We start from the raw sequence: 19,269 nt of genomic DNA, 5'->3' as shown, positions 1-19,269 counted from the left end.
ATGGTGTAGGTTGGGGTGGGGTCTGGTGCTGGACCGCTGATCCAGTTGCCCATCTCTTGAAGGGGGCATGGTCTCTGCTCTTTCCAGGGATGTCTGCAGAGTTTCCTTGGGGCTGGCTGCCTCTGGGATACCCCTCATTGCACTACACTGCTCTTTGCTGCTAGGGAACATCTGGTTTGCAGCCACAGTGGCCTGGCTGCCTACCTCATAGTAAGTTTTCAGTAGATGTCTGGGACCATGAATGATGAAAGCAGGAGCTAAAGACACTAAACCAGGCCTGCACTCTTCCTTCTCCTGTTTCTTGCTCCTGTTCTCTTCCTAGTGTGAGGGGCTGTGGGTAGGAAGAATGCTTCTGCCTTGCCAGCTTGGTTTGATCCAGGAGGAAGAGCTGTCTCTTTTGGCCTCTACCTTTGCATGGTACCACTAGACTTTTAAGATTGCACTGAGCCCTTGCAGGCTGTCACAGCTGTCGTACTTCAGTAAGGCACGGTCCCCACACTGTACTGCAGCCCCTGGTCACAACACAGCGTGGCTGACCCCGGGGGTAGAAGTCGGTGATTGTCGTTCAGCCGGACACGGGAAGCATAAACTCCCCTTGTTCTGGCTAGCGGTCGGAGGAAGGATAACTGTGTTCAGAACAAAGAGGGTTTTAAAGCAACCTGGTGGAAACAAAGTGGTTTCCCCACCCTTTGGCGCACAGTGAGCAAGGGCTGCTGTGTGATGACTTGAATTCAGGTTCTTGCTGTCCTTGGCTAACTCCAGAGCTGAACTACCAGGCAGAAGAGCGAGCAGAGTTTGCAAATCTTGAGCTGACCTGGCTCAGACCAGTGCTGGCCAAATTCCCATTGAATCTTGAGTTGATGCTGCCGTCTTGGGAATCAAAACCCAGAGCGGCTTAACACATGCCTCTGGTCCTGGCAGCCCCAGGAGATTTGGGGCTGTGTCCAGAACCAGCCAAGACCTCTGAGCTGTAGGTCTAGTGCAATAATGGTGATTATATTGGTGAAGGTGCAATGGCTAGTGTAGCATTAGGTTGGGGCTGGGGGGAAATGAAGTAATGTTACTGTTGGGTAGTTAGCTGGATGCAGTTTCACAAGCTTCTGCCCCTCTTTTTGGGCCCAGAAAACGGGGTCCTACGTATTTGGTGCACAGGGCATTATGAGGGGACGTGGCTTGTACTGTATGAAGAGGCCACTTGTGATTTTGCTTTTTTAATTTGTTCTTCATCCTCCTGCAGCCAGGAGCAGCTTTTAGGAAGCCGTGCTGGGAAGCAACTCTTGCCTGAGTCCCTCTGACCCCTGTCTCCTACTTAGTGATGCAGAAACACTGGTGGGCACAGGGGTTTTTTTGGTGATGATTTGGGTTACTTTGTCTGCCCCGTTTCTCTGTCTGTCTGTGGCTGGGATTCTCCTTGGGGAGATGAACTCCTTCTCTGCGAGATGCTGCGTTCTTGGCTCCAGCTAGAGACAGAGCAGAGGACCACATTGTTGGTGTCTGCAGCTTCTGGGCTGGGCTGGGAACCTGCTGGTGCTTCCAGCTGCAGAGAGCATCTTCTCAGATGGCCCTCCTGATGCTGATGGTTTCTGTTGGCTCCCAGTGCTGCTGATGGAAGCGCTGCAAAGGTCCATCTGCTATGAGAGCCCTGTTCTCTCCAAGTCTGGTATTAGCTGCAAGTTGTTTCAGCACTTGGCAGGCCCCGTTCCCTTCTTCCCACAGAGGAGCTGCAGCACTCCCGGCTCTTCAGACTTGGAGCCGAGACCCACCGAGCAGCTCTTCACATGCCGGGGATGCAGCCTCCCTCCCCGTGGCCCCGTCGCTGCTGAGAAATGAAGCACTTCTGGAGTACACGTCTGTTTCTAAAACCGTCCACGGCAATGTGCTCAGGCCTGCTGGCTCCCTATAAGCTCTTCAGGCCAGTCATGTAGCAGCAGAGCTTTTGAAACTGCAGGGAGTTCACTTTTCCTCCCGTTTCCTTGCACCACTCAGGGGTCCAGCAGGCACAAAACTAAACTGCATCTGAACCCTCCTGGTGAGGGGTGTGACAACCAAGCAGCTGATGGGAGTTCAGGACTCATTATTTATTTAGTGCTAGTTGGACTCGTTTAAAGACCAAGGCCCTGATGCAAGTTGCAGGTGATGGCATCCAAGTGAGATGGAGGAAGCACTAGGCACAAAGCTGGTCTTTGCATGCCGTGTAGGGAATGAATGCAATATGCAAGGTGATCGCTGGATGCGGGGTACTTGAGAATCTCACCTGCCCGGTCTCTGAGGTCCAACTTCAGAGCTCGGCCTTGTCGTTTCATAGCTGGGCTGAAATTCGTTGTGGGTCTTTGGGATCCTTGTATAGGAAGATGCCTGGTGGAAGGCTGGCAGTGATTTGAAGGCCTCTGCTTACTGCCTTCCAGAACTGCCCGCAATCTCTGTGCTAGTTGGTGCACAAGGATTTCCACTGTTGCCCCCCTTGCTACCTGCATCCATCCCACATGGCTCTTGGTATCCAGGCCTTCCTGACTAGCAACCCCGCTGCTGCATGTGGGATCTGCTCCTAGCTGTTTAAAGAGGCACATGTGAAAGACTGGGTGTTCTGCATTGTTGCACATGCTGTGAAGTCCTTTTCCCTTTCAAAAGCAATTGCAAAGGGCAGCCCCAAGCTGTGCTGGTGCTGTTCGGGCTTGAGATGTAGCTCCTTGACCACCCTGGCACAGATCCTGACTCTGAAGGGCGTAGATCGACTTGCTCCGTGAGCATCAGCACTTTGCTGCCCGCTCAGAGAAGTGCAGGATAAATAATGTCTCACCTCTACCAACTGCCATGGGCAGCAGGTCATGATGGAAGGGACATTTGCAGAGGGGGCCATAACTACAGCTGGTCTTATTTCACAGACCCCTCATGCTGCTGAGATGTGGGTCTTATTCCTTCCCATTCTCTTTGCTGGAAATATTTGGGTTGCAGCAGTGTTTCCAGCAAAAAGAATGGGAAGGAAGGTTTTGCAGAGGAGCTCCCTTGCGACATGCATATCTAATGCAAGTAGCTCCACTCTAAGGCAGGGAGTTTGCTGGATTTGGAGCACTTCACTTGTCCCGGCAGCTGCCTGGGCTCCTTGAATGTAATCAATGCCAAAGCCCTCGGTTGAGCGAGGAGCTTCTAGAGTCTCCCTATCCCAACAGCATTAAAGTGCTTAAGACACAGGGCTTGTTTACTGTATTTAAAGGCCAACACAACCTTCCTTGCCCCATTTCCCCCTCTCCTCCCTGGGATGCAGTTCTCCAGGGAATGACTGCACAGTTGCAAAGTGGAGTTTTACCTGCTCTGGCCAAAGACCCTTTGAACTGACCTCAGCCCAGGTGAGCAGGGACACGTACTACTCCTATATTGCCAGTAGCCAAGGAAAGCATTGGTGTATATAGACATGGTTTGATGTATGTGCTTTTTGTGCCTCTATATATAGCACTGTACAGTCTGTGTAGCCGCCTGGTGAAAGAACTTTTGTCTGTTTGGTGAATCATGTACTTGCAGTTATTCCAGTCAATAAAACAAGTTTTATTTTGTATTTTATAGGCTTTCTGCGTGTTTTGTTTTGGTTTTTTTGCCTCTGTGTTTGGCTTTTGCTCCTGGGGGTTAGAAAGGGTAGGGCTTTGGCAGCTGCCAGGCATCCTATATTTAGCAGCTGGGCTCTGCACGAGTCACGTTCTGCATTGCTCTTCGGGACACACTGTGCTTTCCGGATGGCCTGAACCTGTTGCCCTTCCTCAAGGAGCCTGGCAGGCAGAGGGCAGGGAGGCCAGGAAAGCTGCTTGGGCAATAAGGAGTCAAAAGCTGCAGACAAGAGATCAAATGAGCTTGTGGCCTTTCTTGAAAGATCTCCAGGCCTCTCCCTAGGAGGTGAGAGGTTGGGAAGTCTATGAACCCTGGGGATTAAACATGGGCAGCTCATTCCCATTAAGTGGTTTGATCTTCTCTGCTTCCCCTTCCACTGTTGGCTTAGGGGTCCAGACACTGCAGGGTCTGAAACCAGCCTACCTGCTATAAGCAGTGCAGGAGTTTTACTTTAATGCACCAGAAGGACTTTTAAAGCATCTGGAAAACCCACTCGTGCAAATAGTCACGCCGTTGCAGTGCAAAAAAGTGCTGGCATGGGTTGGTTGGTCTCCAGTCCTCGCTTATAGGCTGTTCTCTGCCCTGCAAAGGGAGCTGATCAGGCCTGAATCATGGAAGATTTGTCCTGTTGCATGAAGAGATGGCAAACAAGATAGGGATGACTGTTGCTGGGTCCTTGGGGTAAGTAAAGGCTTTAAGGTACTCCTTTCCCCAGGCTTAGGGAAGCCTTCCCATCTCTGCCCTCAGGTCTGACCCTGCCTTTGTCGTCTTCCAGCTTGCCAGGAGGACTGCAGGAGGGCAGAGTCTCGGGCATGGGCAGTGTCGGGGCATTTAGTTGCACTTTGCATCAGCACAGCTCTGGTCTGACATGCAACATAGACGAGCTCCTAATCGAAATGGAGAGCGAAGGGACTAACAGCCTTTGACAGGTGCAGAGGTAGGTGGGTGGACTGCTCTTCCCGATCCAGAGCGCTCAAAGCCCCAACAAGTGGATGAGTCTGGTTGTTGGCTTTATCCCTATCGTGCAGGTGGGGAAACTGAGGCAGAGAGAAACGTAATGACTGCAGGGCTGTGTGGGAATAGCGCCAAGAGACCCGGGCTCCTGCTCTTTTGTCCTAGCTCCAACTATTTCTCCGTTGATAACGAAGCCATCAGCTTGCTTGGTACTTTGTAACATCTTCCACTAAGTTTTTACAAGTAAGGTATGGCCCAAATGTGCAAAGATGCATCCCTTCCTTTGCTGCAGAAAGCTAGGGTTGGCAGCAGAAAGGAAGGCTTGATCTTCATTTGACCTTGTTTGAGGTTCCTCTGGGGATGGAAGAGTTGTGGCTTAAACAGACTTTGGCCCATCTGAGTGGGAGTCCAGCAGAAGATGCATCCACTTCATATCTGTGCAGTATCAAGCTTGTTTCCTCTTCACTGCAGAGGAAACTTGAGTTTTCGGAAACTACTATCTTAAGCGCACAGTGCTTTCTTGTACGTGCGGCTCTGTTCGTGGTCATAGGGATGCGTATTTATAAGCAGAGCACCCAGCCCAGCGATAGGCCTTAGCCCCTGAAATGCAGCTGTGCTCCGATAGCATCTCCAGGAGCTATGGCAACCCTGCTGTATCTCCAGTTATCACTGAATAATCGCACTGCTGCTGCATGTTGGCACTGGGGCCAGATGGAAAATGAACAGTAAAATGAAGCTGATGTTGCTGAAAGATGCTGTTTTCGAGCAAGGGAAATCATCGTTTAATACCCGTATGACCCCAAGAGCAGAAGAAGCTGCTTAATCATGCAGTAGATGTGACACAGGTGACTAATTCCCTGCAGCTTTTCCTTTTGGAAAAGGATGGTGCCCAGGGCCACTGGTGGGTTTGCGATGGCACTCGGTGCCTTTCTGAGCAGCGCTCCCAGTCCAGGCTGGGGCAGGACCCTGAGCTGTCCCAAAGCCTGAACTGAATGGAGACCTCCAGCATAGGTTTATGATCCTTCAATTTAAGTGAAGGTCAGAGCCGTTTGCAAAAGGGGAGGCCAGCCTTGCCCTTGGACTTCTCTGTCCCATTGTGCTGTGAACCTTGATAAGGGGCCGCCTGGGCCAGGAGTCCAATCCTCTGCATTTGCTGGCAGCTGTCTTGAAAAAAATCCTGCACTTAACCCCTCCTGCACTGAGGCTGTAAGGCCCGCTGCCAGACCTGTAGAAAGCAAGGGGCAGAGGACCTCTTATAATCATCGGCTCGCTCTGCATCCCTTTCTTTAGCCAGAGCTGTGAGTGCTGGGGGCTCACGGGGAGGCCTTCTGGATGTAGTCACCTAGTTCAGATTAAATAGGTTTTAAGTAGCTCAGTAATAATGATATGGCCTCTGCGCCTGCTTTGCCACCTTGTCATATGTGACACTGCTGATTTTTTTTTTTTTTTTTTTTCCCCATGCTGTGAGTAATCCCCATAGAGGGATGCATGCCAGGTGCATCCCCTTCTGTCACCAGCTTGACTTTGCTTGCTCCGTTTTGCATTTGAAGTCTAGGCCCCTCGGGAGGCTCTGGAGAAGGGGCGGCTCCACGTGACTGGTTCTTGGAGGTTTGGTGCTGGGGGGGAGCTGAGGCTGCTCCGTGGTAATTGCACGTGTGCACACTTATCCACTTGGAAACACTTCCCAGGCTCTCACTGAGGACTAGGGCACCTCTGCTTGGCTGTATGGGGTGCAAGTGTGCCCACAGTTACCACAGGGCAGGGCAGCTGTTTGGGGTAGAGGTGGGCAGGGGCTGCTAAAGCCTTCTTGCTGCAGCTCTGGGAGGGAGGAGCTGGGACGGTCCAAGCCCAGGTGCCTTCCAGCCCCTAATGAGCTCCTCTCCTTTGCTCCCAAGCTGCTTTCCTTGGGCTCTATGGGGCTGAACTTCTGCTGCTCGGAGCCCCTCAGAGGTGCAGAGCTGCCGAAGTTGGCTAACACCAGCCTTTGGACTGGACGGACCCAGGAGGCCGGTAGGAAGAGGGGTCCCTGGCCCTGGGGCACTGTTCTTGGCTTGGAGGTGGAGGGCCCAGCTTTCAGCCCCTCAAATTGCTTTTTGGCAGCCTTGGTATGCAGGGGCACTGAAGAGCGGGGGTCACCAGCCTTTTCTCAAGCGGTGTCTGTGGGACAGCTTTCTCCATGGCTTTGTGGGGAGAAGACCCCCATGGTGCATACCCACAGCCCCTGGTGCAGGGCTGCAGGGGGTTGGGGTGAGAGGCTGGCTCAAACTGGGGCACAAGTGATGTTTGGGGGAGTTGCTGCTTCCATGGGGGTGGAAAGGCTTAGCAATGAGCTGGAGGGGAGGGTGGATGGGTGCCTGCTGGTGAGTGAGAAGTGATTTCCCCCTTGCTGCAGGTAAATGACTTCACCTGGGAAGGGGGCACTGCAGGTGGGGCACGTGTGTGTTGCGGGGCAGCAACTGAGGTCTGTGGCCAGAAGCAGGGGCAGGGGTGTGTGCCAAGGGGCATCCATATGGGGGGACCACAGCTTTTATTTGGGGGTGCTTCTGCAGGTGCCGTGACTGTGGAGGGGGTGTTGGGGGTGCTGTCTCTTTGTGGAGAGTGGCATTTCTGCCAATGACAAATGGTTGGATATGGCATAACCCAGGGGAACTAACTAATTAGGGGTGGCTGGGGCTGATTTGGCTGCATGGTTAAGGAAATGGTGCTTTGTGGAAGATGAGCCAATCTCTGTGCATTGGAGGCCGCTCATGGTTTTAATTTGGAGTGGAGAGAATCGTGACTGGACCCCTGTGTACTAGCACGATATCGTATTGTTCTTGAATAAAATCAGCTATGCAAGCCTGTTTAGCTCTTTAGCTGCGTGTTGCATGGAAAGCTGGCCCTGAGCTCAAGCCTCGAATGTCCCCATTGTCCAATTTAACCCTGGCTGTAGGAAGGAAGCAGGAAAGGTAAGAGGCTATGGGGATCCCTGATAGAGCATCTGTCTGTCTTTTAAGACATGGGGCGAGTGGGGCTGGGGGTGGGATTGCAAGCTGCCAGCAGTGTTGAGAAAGGTGACAGTGAACCAACAGCTATGTTTGCTTGGGGACGGACACCGGTTTACATCTAAATCTGGCAACACCGTGCACGTGAACCCGGGAGGGGAGATCAAGCCTGGTTTTAAAAGAGCACCGTGGTGGGATAACAGCTCTGCTGGGCTTTCTCATCCTGGTGGTTTCTTCCTTGCTTTCAATGTGCTGAGTAGGGGTCTGCGCTGTTATGCTGATTTTTTCCGATGAAAACTTGCTCTTGTCTAGCCCAGCACCCTGAACCTGTTTTCCGTGTACCGCCTGGCCCTTCTTCCGGCCGAGTTGCCTGCAACACCCTGTGTTAGCTGACTCAACTAATTATCTCTGCTCTGTGCAACGTGCCCTCTCGTGGCCAAGTGACGGCTGCGTTTGTTGGGCTGTGCAGCTTTGTTCTCCATCCAAATCTGGGCCGCAGCGGTGGGGCTCAATGGTGGTTTGCTGGGTGCGTGGGAGATCTTGCTCGTTTTGTAAGACTGGCTGCCTCATCTCCGAGGAGTCCTTCGTGTGCAGGGCAGCTGAATCAGACCAAATCTCAAGCACAGCTTATTTTCACTGGTTGGATTTGTATTGGCTTTTGTACCCCGGGGAAGATGACCCCCAAGAAAGCAAGCGTGGCTTCTGGAGGGCAAACATTTTTGCCTTTCAGGCTCAGTAACAGAGTCAGGAAGTGGTTTTCAATTGTGTGTTCAAAGAGTAGGGCAGGCTTTTAGATCCATCAGTTCAGGACTAGCCACAGTCTCTCTGCTGCTTCCCGTGCTACGGGTGAACTCGTGTCATGCCACACAAATGAAAGGCCCTAATGAAAACTCTCCCCCAAGCCTTTAAATGACTTGATCCAACTAGAAGATCCCTCCCACCACATTGAGACATACACGTGGACACACTCAGCTGAAGTCCATCTCCTTGTCTTCCTTAATAGCCACGGATGCATGCACGGAGGCAGTGTTAAACTTTGCACACCACAAGCGGAGCGTAGCACACGGGCACATCTCAGGGTGGAGAAGGAAAAGAGCATCTGAGATTTTGCTGCATCTTCCTTGTTCCCTCTTCAGTGCCACAACTGGTTTATCCAAGTGACTCATTTCCCATGTGATTATTTTAGAGGAGGAGTCGTTCTCATCTGGTATCCCAGAATTAAATGGGAAATTAGGGAACAGCGGGGCTCTAAAATCTCCTCTGACATGCAGTATAATGTGTATGCTCTCCAGCTTGGCAGAGGTCTCCAGGGTCAGTTTGCTTCAGGTGCAGCTTTTTGCCTGGGCAACGCGTTTTCCTTGTCCTAGCAATAGCTGCAAAGGGCTTGTCTACAGTGTCGATTGTCTTCTGCCTTCAACTCGGTCTCACCGTGGCAGGTTTCCATCTAATGGGCATTCAGACTTGCTGCTGACAGCCATCTCCAGAAACACATTCAACCTCCTGATGCTGGGTTTTCCTTTCACGACACGGCAGCCTTGTCCCAGAAGAGAAAGGGAAGTGTTTTCTGCCTTTGCCTATTCCAGGGAATAGCAGGAGCCTTGTAAACCTGCATCTTTGCTGCCAGTATTCACAGACTCCCTGCCTTAAAAGAAACGACTTCCTTTAGCTTGAGTTTGTGCATCCCTAATGCCATTGCTACAAGGTTATCTGTTAAGTGAAGTTTGTAGATGGCTTGGAGAAGACCAACTTCAATACAGTTGCATGGGTGTAAGTCTAGGAAACATTGTTTTAGGAATGATTCCCATCCAGTCTTGGGACAGGAACTCTTTTTTTAGGTCCAATTGAAAGCAGACGCTATAACTGGATGGTGGCTATTGCACCCTTGACTGACTTCTTGCAAACGCTTGAGGGAGAGAGGCAGAAATCTTTCTTTTATTTGCCAAGTTGGAGAAAATCATAAGGTGGCTGTAGACTCTGAGCCGAACAAATGCTGTCCTATGAGCTGGCTGTTAAGAAAGAGTCTCTGCTGTTTCCTGTGCTACGGCTTAATTAATGTGATGCTACACAAGTGAAAGGCACTTATGAAAACTCTACCCCAAGTCCCACAGCGCTTTTAAATGACTTCATTTGCCTAGAAAAATCCCTTCTATAACACACTGAGACATGCACATAGGCTTTAACTGAGTGTGTTGTCCATCTCCTAGTCTTCCCTAATAGTCATGAGTGCACGCACGAATGTGTGCACAGTGTTAAGCTTTGCACGCCACAAGTGGAGTGTAGCTACACGGGTGCATCTCAAGGTGTAGAAGGAGGGAAAAAGGCATCCCGACCCTTGTTGTGCGGTGCCCCTTTGCAGCCTGGATCACACTGCACGTGCAAGAAACCGGTCCTTAAGGCTGGCCAACCTCATGAAAACAGAGCTGAGATTTTTTTTTTCCCTGTATCTTTCTTATTCCCTTTTCCATCGGCTTCTTCTAGCTCTGTGTCCCCTCCTTGCGTTTCATTCGGTTTATCGAACGATAGCATGCGTGCACCCATAACCAAATTGGCTCTCCTCTTCCCGACTGGCTCAGCATCTTTATTCCCGAAACACCGCCAGCATGATCCGCTTGTACTCCTTCCGAAAGTTTGGGTTCACCACCCTGTAAACCACGGTGTTCAGGCAGCTGTTGTAATAGGCCAGGAAGTAGCAGGTGGTGAACAGCCACTGGGGGATGGAGGAACCTAGTGCCGGCTTCGCTGCCACCGCGAAGCCGATGAAGTTCAAGGCTGCCCAGCGCACGGCGAAGACCACGAACGTGGTCAGGAAGTTGTGGAAGTTGTGGGGCTTCATCCTGGGGCGTATTTCTGGCTCGACCTGGTGCCGGACCTGGATGAGGAGGGCCCAGATCTTCAGGTAGCAGTAGCTGACGATGGCGATGGGCAGGAAGAAGCGGACCACCACTGCTGACAGCCTGGGAGAAGGTGCGGGAGTAGACCCGGGGGCCGCACTGCAGAGACTCCATGAAGAAGTTGGGCACGATGGCCAACAGCATGAGCAGCCAAACGAGCGCCACATAGCGCCGCGTGTTGATGCCAGAGAAGAGCCGTCCATAGGCCCTTCTGCGGCAGATATAGCAGTAGCGATTCATGGCGATGCCAGCGATGTTGAAGGTGGAGCCAATGATGCTCATGTCCATCAGGAAGCCGCTGAGCTGGCGGTGGAGGGGGCCCATCGCCCACCCATCGTGGATAATTGCCGTCAGGACCAGCGGGTAGGGGGAGAGGGCCACAAGCAGGTCGGCCACGGCCAAGCTCACCGCGAAAGCGTTGCCTGGAGCACCGAGGTTTGGGAGGGGAGTGAAACAACAGCAACAAGCAAGTTCAGGCCCGAAGTCCTAACACAGCTGATGGGGCTGGGAAGAGGCCATCTCCTGTTTTTGTGGATCTGCTCCATCTACTCTTGTTCTGCTCTGGTTAGCGAAAACCCAGGTGGATTTTTTTCAGAGATGGGACAAAATTTGGGGGCATTGCACGGCCACGAGCGTGGGGGTAGATGGTGCTCTGTGGGGTCAGGAGGGAATTTTTCCCCGTGGTCAGATCGGTGCGGAGTTGGAGGGGCTTTGCCTTCCTCTGTAGCCCCCAAGCAAGCCGTGTCCTGGGACACTCAACCCTCCTGCCCTGCTCCAACTTTTTGCGCTGCCAGTGAGTACGATCATAGATTGGAAGGCACCTCTAACTCAACCCCTGCCTAAAGCAGGACGAGTCCCGTCCAAACCATCCTGGACAAATCCTTGTCTAACCTCTTGTCAGAATGACGCAGTCAGCCCTGTCACACAGCCACCGGACATCACAGCCCAGCATGGCACAGAGGGACCGTGGCGCACGGCATCCTGTTGTTGCAAAGGTTGTTAAAATACACTGGAGAGATGCCCCCTGCCCCAGAGGAGGGCAAAGCCCTCTCAATCCACAACAAGCTGACTACGGGGTGCAATTCCTCCCTGCCCCCAAAGGTGTGATCCTGTGCAGATTGGCAAGACCCTCTAGCCAGGACCCTGTGGGTTTGAATCCCTAGTCCCATCCAGCACTCGGTGCCTCTGAGGAAGGTGAAAACAAAGCCCCTGACACCTATGGAAACAGGAGCAGGGGGGAAAAATCCTTCCTAGCCCCATTTGGCCACCAGTGAAACCAGGGAAGGCAGAAGCAGCAGTGGGAGAAGATGACTGGTAATCCCACTCTTGTATGGGCAACAAATGGTTTAAACTGGGACTTCTTCCACCATCGTTCTCTGCCCTGCTATCTTGTCCCTACCGCCCCCCACCCCCTGCAGTTTCTCCTGATTATACAAGTGGGGAAACTGAGGCACAGAGATGTGAAAGACCCAGTTCTTTTGCAGATGAAAATTTTCTGCGAGTGCCCTGTCTGGGGCATCTGATTAAACTGGGATTTGAACCGGGGACTCCCCAAGCTGTCGGGTCCTACCCGCTGGACTCAGTACCAGGTGCTGGATCTGCAGCTCGGACAGCCAGGGGAGGGAGGGTGCTGCCGTTTGCCTTCCCAGCTGAGTTGGCTTGGGGTGGACTCTGGGTTCCTCCCAGCCCTGCTGTCCCCAGCATCCGTGTAGATGAGGCCGCTGCCAAGCACGCCGGTAACGCACGCGTGTAGGCATGGCCGCCCCTCTTGCTGCAGGGACAGCAGCAATGCTGGGGCCAGGGGGCCAAACCCTGTGTCTTTGATCCCATCCTGGCCTGATTGTGCCAACAGTTGCATTGAACCACTGTACGTTGGACCCTCGCTGCACGGGGCTGGGACAGCCGAAGGATCGAGCTGTCTCTGAGCTGCTGGGAGAGGTGCGTGACGAGGAGCTAGCAGTGATGGAGCAGGGCTGGCGGTCTTGGGAGGCCTCTGGTGTTTTGGGTGCGCCGGGACCCCGCTGAGCTGGCAGGCCTTGTAGGCTCTCGGGGGAGACAGTGGGGGAACAGGTCCCGAGGGACCCAGCATTAACCACCCTTAGCATGCAGGAGCCCTCCTCTCTGAGCCTCAGGCTCTCCCACTTCCAGTCCCTTTTGCCGGTGCCGCCGGTCAGACGTAGGTACCTGCTCTGTGTACAGAGCTTGGGGCCCGCTGGTCGAGAAGGGAATCGGCTAACTGGAGCCCAGCAAGTCAGCTTGCACCTGGAGCAGTTCTTCATTTGCTGAACTGCGCCCTGGGATGCCAGTCCCAATTTAGGGGCCTGTTGCTTGCATTATAATGAGCGTTGGCTCTCTGCGGGCCAGATGAGCGCAGGCGCGACTTGCGAGCTCTTGCCTCTGCTGTTTACCTCGTGCTATAATTGCACCACATCTAATGGGTTTCTAAAGGGGCAAGGGGGGGAGCCACCATCAAAGGGCTGCTATGGAAGCCTTGAAGTGGGCAGGAGGGAGTCAGTTTTGGGAGCTGCTGGCACCACAGAAGTGAGCGTGGGCAATGGGTTATTCTGCCTTGAGGGGGAGGTCAGCTCTGGGGAGATGCCAGGGTCTGCTTTCATGGCAGAGGCTGTGTGCTGGGGCCCTGATCTCTGTACCGCTATGGTGAAGTCCCAGGGGTTGATCTGGGGTGTCGGGGAACTGCAATGGTCCCAGGGTTACAGAAGCTGCCTCTAAGCTGTCACAGCCCGGGAGAGCAGGGCTGCGGCTGCTAGCACCAAGGGGCCCAAGTGTTGGAGCACAGTGCGTGGATGTTGGTCGCTGCCAGTGCTGGAGATCTCCCCGCTGGGCACAGTTGCCCTCTGCCCGAGCTGAAACCTGGCCATCTCTCTGGGGCAGCCCCTGGGAAATGGGATCCCTTTGCTTGGGGGTCTTATGGGTGCCCTTGGCCAGCAGAAGCTGCAGGGTAGGGGGGTGGAGGGGATAAGGGAGAGGCAGGACCACTAAAGATATGATGGCTGCTGGGGATATGAAACAGGTCAGCCCCTCCGGTGCCTTAAAGCTGCATTTTTGATGGTGTTCCCCCTTTTGGAGGCTGTTTGCTGGGGAGGACTGACGTGGCTCCGGGGGATGCTGTTCTGGGAGCAGGGTGGGCAGAGGAGTGAGGTTTCCCTCTCGGATGAGCCAGCTCAGTTGTTAAAGTGGGTCCCGGGCCGACCATCCCAGCTGCTGGCTCTTCCTCTTGCCCCCTTTCTCTGCTACTCCATGGGACGTGCGGGTGTCACGAAGGGGTCCGTTAGCCGTCCTGGAGGAGCTGTTGTCTGCGACACGCTCCAGTTAATTGAGCTGTCGCTCGCTTCTCGGTCTGCTTCAGAAATGGGGTCATTTTGGGCTTCCCCAGGCAGTCACGGATAGAGGCAGGGATCCCTCCGGCTACACCACGTCCAGCGGGTTGGATTTACAGCCTGGGGGGCTGCCTGAGCTTATGGTGGCATCTGTCTGGCTGATCAAGGAGTGGAAGTGTGAAATTCCCCATCTTTGGGAAGGAAACCCTGACCTCTACCACTGGAAGCAAGATGGAAGGATGCACCCAGGGGCAGAGCTGGGGTTTTGAAAGGGAGGCACATGATCACATGCAGCATGATGCATATTTTTCTCCAGTTAAAAAGAAGCTAGAAGAGTTTCTCATATGCTTGCGGGGAGGGGGAGCACTATACTATTCTGTTTAAGATCAAAGTGAAAACAAAAAGAACACCTGGAACGTGCATTGCTTTGCTAGATGAAACCTCAAGTTTAAACATTACAAGAAACTGGGTAAAAAAAAGTCAACATCATAGAAAATAAGGCCTGGAAGGGAGCTCAGGAGGTCACATCGAGTCCAACCCCTGCTCCAAGCGGGACCAGCCCCAACTACATCATCCCAGCCAAGGCTTGGTCTAGCCGGGTCTTAAATCATCAAGGTATTATGCTGTTAGTCTTGTAGTCTTTATAGTCAAATGTAAGTCTCTTAAGCAGCTTCATAAAACAAAATCTAGCCATCTTAACTGTCCTGATAGCACTTCCAATACTTTACTGCCAGTCATTTTTACACTTGAGTTAATAGGGCCACACCGGCGTTAAGGTTTTTAACTAGCACTAAAACCAGTCTGCAGGGCTTTAATATAGCCAAGACATCGCCAAGAATGACTGACAGACACCAGCTTGCAGAAGAGAGGGTAGTTTAAACAGCGGGGCACCAAGAGCATTAAAAAGGACAAAGGGTTGTTAACATGCATGGAGTGGAAAGAGGTTAGCAGGAATCAGGGTGATGATAATAAGCCTTGAAGTCAACAACTGTCTCAGCATGGATGCTGCCCCTCCCAGGCTGTTGGTTTTAAAGTTTGGGTGGAGCTGGATTCAAAGGTGGGTACAACTGCACCACTGCACCCCATCCCAATCTACCTCTGGATGCACATCCAATTCCCCCTCTGCTTGGGAGAACGTCACCAGGAAGGTCCTCGAGGACGTGGGACGTTTGCACCGTTAGCAGTGGAAGCAGCTCTAGCTTTCTAGGCTGCTGCATGACCCAGTACTGGGGTCCGAACATCTGGACAGCAAGGACACTTTAGAGAGACCCAAAGCTGACTTCTGCAAGCAGCTTGTGGGAGCTCGAAGGGGTCAGAATCGTGCACCTGAACCGTGTGGCCTGCTCCACCTCTGGATCTGCGCTAGGACCTGGCGGCCACCTAGAGAAGAGCTGCGGTGGCGTGTCAAGCACGATAAAAAAATTCCTCTTTATTGCTTTTGGGCTTCAACCAAACAGCGAAGTAACCGCTCACAGTGCGGCGCGACATTTCCAAGCACGCGGCCACACAGGCACAGCCCGTGTCACAGCCCAACCACTGCGGGAGCATCCGCCCCCAGCACGGTGAGCCCCGCCATGCCCAGACATGCACACGAGCATGCACAAGACTTGTGTCGGCAGGTCTGTGGTTCATTGCACCCAATGCAGGGCTGTCAGCCGTGCCTTCTCCCCCCGGTCCTCCCCACGTGGAGCTGGCGGAGTCGGAGAGCCGGCTGTGTCTGGCATGCCCTTCATAGTCCCAAGCAGCAGGGATGCTACAGACCCCTCTGCAGTGCAGCCCAGGTGTGAAGGGGCTCCGGGGACCATCACCTGCTTCCCACCTCTGCTGGCCTGCAGAGCTGGGGGGCAAGCAGGTGGCCTCTGTTGCCAGTTGTTGTTCGGCTTGGCTTGTCCTGGAGGTGTTTTGAGCTCTCTCTGCCCGCTGGGTGAGAACCGGAGGAAGGGACAAGTGAGGCAGCTAACATCTCCCCTTTCCAGGGGGAGCGAGCGTGGAGGACGGACGGTGTCAGAAGCAGAGGCAGGAGAGACCCCTCCCATGCACCAGCGTTCACGAGCTGTTGCAAGCAACCGGTCCATGGACGCCTTCTGCTGCAGTGCAAGCCAGCGGTCCTGCTGTCCCCATCCTGGCCAGCCCTGGGATGGACGGCGGCAGGCCCAGGGCAGGAAGAGGTGATGCCTTCTTGCAGAGAGGACACCGTTCACCAGTGCTGCTCTGGGGCCTTTCCTTTGTGCTTCCCAGCTGCTTTCTGGGGGGCTCCCTGCTCCCTCCAGACCCAAGTCCCAGCCTGAACGCACACGGGGGAGCTGTGAAGGGAGGACGGACAGGGACCCAGCGGGAAGGGGACACCAAGCAGTTCCCGTGCCCTTCCGCGTCTGTCCCAGCCACGGCTCGCCGCAAATGCTCCATCTCCTCTTGCGAAGCAGGGGTCACCCCCGCTAAAACATCACCTCCTCGCAGCTCCCGTAGTCGCTCTCCACCATGTCGGAGCCCTCGTAGTTGGGGGGAGGCAGGGGCGGCCCCCGGCCCCCGGCCTGGTGCCCCACTTCGCAGTCCGCGTAGGAGGGCTGGGCCACGCTCAGGCGCATGCTCACCCTCTTGTAGCCACGGTCCGGGGGGTAGGGAGCCCCCTCGCTCTGCAGCAGCTGCGCGGGGTAGTAGCTGATGGCGGTGTACTCGTTCTGGCACTGCGTGGCGGGGATGTCCGTGGGGCCGGGCGGCAGGAAGTCCTCCAGGTTCTGGTTGCTGTAGCGGGGCGGGATGGGCGCCCGCTTGTTGTTCTGGTCCAGCGGGAAGGGAAAGCCGCCGTACAGAGCCACGGGCTCCGAGTCCACGGGCGGAGGTGGGGGCGGAGGGAGCGGATGGGGTGAGGCCTTCCCCGGCCCGGGAAGAGCGTCGTAGTGGGGGTAGTCCTGCAGGTCGGACACCAGGTAGCTGGGAGGCCAGTAGGTGGTTTCCGCTGGGTACACTGGAAAGCAAGCAGAAGTGCGTTAGGAGCCGTCTGTCTGCTCCGCTCCCACCCTGTGGCCTGGCCGTCGACTCGAGCCACTCCTCCAGCTACTTCCAGCTCCCCGTGCCGCGGGGGTAGGGAAAGAGGGAGGGCACGGACTGAGCACCAGCTCTCCTGCTCTAAAGGGTGCGGGAAGAAAATCCGATAGTAATATATGTGTATGCATGTGCGTATGCAGGTGGTTATATGTATGTATATGTGATGCGGAGACTGGACGTGTGTATATGTGTGTGTATACGTGTGTGTGTGTGTGTGTATAGTGTGTGTGTGTACATGTGTGTGTGTGTGTGTGTGTGTATATGCGTGTGTGGAGATATATATATATGTAAGTGTGTGTGTCTATATACGTGTGTGTGTGTGTAAGTGTGTGTGTGTGTGTGTGTGTGTGTGGATATATATATATATATATATATATATATGCGTGTGTGTATACATGTGTGTGTGTGGATATATATATGTAAGTATGTATGTGTGTGTATATAACTATACATAATTTTTTTTTTCAAAAAAACCCAAACTGCGGGATCTATTCCCTCTGCCCCCTCCTACCCTGCAGCAAGCCGTGCGTGAATGAAAGGGATCTTGGCCGGGTTGAGCCTGACGTCTGTCCCGGCTTCTGGCCGAGTTTGGGTGTGCGGGGATGGGCGGTGGGTGACCGCAGACACAGCCCCACATCTCAACTTCTCAGGGCACAGTCTCCTCCCTGACGGGGTCTCAATGCATGTTGTCCCCCTGCCTTCCTGTTCTCTCCTCCTGAACTTCACACCTCCTTTCTTTACCCTCAGGCCACTGCCCTTGGTCATGTCCCTTTAGCACATCAGAGCTGCCATGGACCGGGTCCGACCCTCGGTCCGCCTCGTCCAGCCTCTGCGTCGCATGGTGGCAGACCGCGGAGGCTGGAAGGGAGAGTGAGTGGGGTCTGAGCAAGGTTTTCCCCCTGTTCCTCTCTCCCTCGCAGCCTCCAGCACTGAAGGTCCCAGCAGGGCTCACTCCTACACTCAATAGCGGCTGATGCCCCTTTCCTGCAAAAATAGAGCCATTCCCTTTGTGAATCTGGCTGCCCCCACATCTGGTGGCAACGAGCTCCAGGCTGTCACGAGAGAGTCCATAACAAATCCCTATTGACTTCTGCTCTTCTCTGATAACTGTGAGCAGCTCATGCTGCGCTCCCATGGTCGTCCGCTTTGCTGGGCTGCACGGAGGAGCAGCCAGGACCCTGCAGCGAGGGCTCACATTGGCTTTGGCTCCTGCCCGTGCTCTGGACCCGTGTGGGCCAAAACCCCCAATTCGCCCCAAGGAGGAGAAGGAACAAGGGGAGAACTGACCCAGGTCTTCCCTGGCCCAGGTGCTCTTGGCGAAGGTCTCGCCCTCGCAACGGGTGGCGGGTGCAGCGGGTGGCAGGTGCGGGGCCACGCTGCACACGATAGTGCCCCGGTGCTTCGGGGCCTGGCCCGTGGTGAAGGTGACGAGCTCGGGCGTGCGCACCAGGCTGCCCTGCTCCGGCACGGTGCCGTCGAGGCGGGCGGGCGAGTGGTCACCCAGGGGGCTGAGCTCGATGGACGGCGCGGGCTGGGTGCCCACGCCCACGCTCTTGGAGAACTCGCTCTTGGACAGCAGGTCGGGGTCCTCGCGGGCCACGGGCTTGTGGGGCTTGGCGCGGCAGCCGCAGTAGCGCTTGCGCACCACCACGAAGACCGCCACCAGGACGGCGATGCCCAGCAGGCCCACGGTGATCTCGGCGATCTCCTCGGGCCCCACGCCCCAGCGGGCGGGCACGATGGCGGGCGTGACGATCCTCTGCGTGCAGTAGGTGCCCTGGAAGTCGCCCGTGCAGATGCAGTGGGCTGTGCCGTTGGCGTCCACGCAGCGCCCCGCGTTGCGGCACGGGTTGTCCCGGCACTCAGCCACCTTCTCGCACCTGCGGGGCGACAGGGAGACTGTCAGCGGGCAGGAGGCTTTGGCTCGGTTACAATGTGCCCTCGGATGGCAGCAGGGAGCTGCGGGGGGTGGTTTTGGTGCGACGGCACCCTGCTGCCTGCTTTTCCAGGGACTGCTCCCATCACTTCTGCCTTCCTGCTCTCCCCAGAGACCTGCTGCGTTTCAAGGGGTTACACGTCCAGCTTGGCTGGATCAGGGGTCTCTTTCCCAGACTGCAAGGAGCCCAAATCAGGGCACAGGTGGGGCTGCAGCATGGCGTGGGGCCCTCGGAGCTCGGCCTGGAGGAACGGCCCCTGATACCCTTCCCTAGTTGCCCCAGGTCCCTGTACACACCGGTGCTTTTGGCATCTCTCCACCTGGATGCCTGCCACACTCAGACACTGATGTGGGTAGTGGGAATACCCAGGGGTGATGCACTTACAGCGGTGGGCTTGTGCCGCGGGGGTTAGGTTCACTTCCGTCGCTGCGGGTCAGGAGGATGCTTGATGTGCAGCCTCCTTGCGTCTCCCTTTGGGCACTAGTACTGTCTGCTGTCAGGAAGAGTATAACCCTTTCTATGC

The 19,269-nt window shown here is 54.8% G+C and overlaps 2 protein-coding genes and 1 long non-coding RNA gene across 4 annotated transcripts in view; 1 reads left to right on the top strand and 2 right to left on the bottom strand.

Annotated features, from left to right (window-relative positions):
• The first annotated feature begins 6 nt into the window (after positions 1-6).
• On the top strand, positions 7-7,130 carry LOC109289868. The gene is made up of 3 exons (XR_002095458.1): positions 7-1,341; positions 4,539-4,542; positions 7,118-7,130. It is a non-coding gene; the product is annotated as an uncharacterized LOC109289868 (long non-coding RNA).
• A 2,983-nt stretch (positions 7,131-10,113) lies between these two features.
• Positions 10,114-14,502, bottom strand: LOC109289762 (melatonin receptor type 1A-like). The gene is given in 4 exon segments (XM_019505962.1): positions 10,114-10,480; positions 10,482-10,848; positions 12,788-12,826; positions 14,493-14,502. Coding segments are annotated over 4 exon segments (783 nt in total).
• Positions 14,503-15,773: 1,271 nt separating this feature from the next.
• FAT2 (FAT atypical cadherin 2) overlaps positions 15,774-19,269 on the bottom strand; it is a 107,817-nt gene continuing 104,321 nt past the window's right edge. The window contains exons 24-25 of one of the 2 annotated variants that reach the window (XM_019506109.1): positions 18,097-18,689; positions 16,110-16,729 (exon numbers count right to left, since the gene is read on the bottom strand). In XM_019506109.1, coding sequence (XP_019361654.1) covers positions 16,200-16,729; positions 18,097-18,689 — 1,123 coding nt within the window. In that variant the 3' untranslated portion in view covers positions 16,110-16,199. Of the gene's footprint in view, positions 16,730-18,096; positions 18,690-19,269 lie in introns of both variants that reach the window. The other variant, XM_019506110.1, reaches the window with a different exon arrangement.

The sequence above is a fragment of the Gavialis gangeticus genome, unplaced genomic scaffold (assembly GCF_001723915.1).
Source record: "Gavialis gangeticus isolate Ggan-Ray unplaced genomic scaffold, GavGan_comp1, whole genome shotgun sequence".
Lineage (NCBI taxonomy): Eukaryota > Metazoa > Chordata > Crocodylia > Gavialidae > Gavialis > Gavialis gangeticus.
Note: the sequence above shows the minus strand (reverse complement) of the source record. Positions and strands in the feature narration are given on the sequence as shown.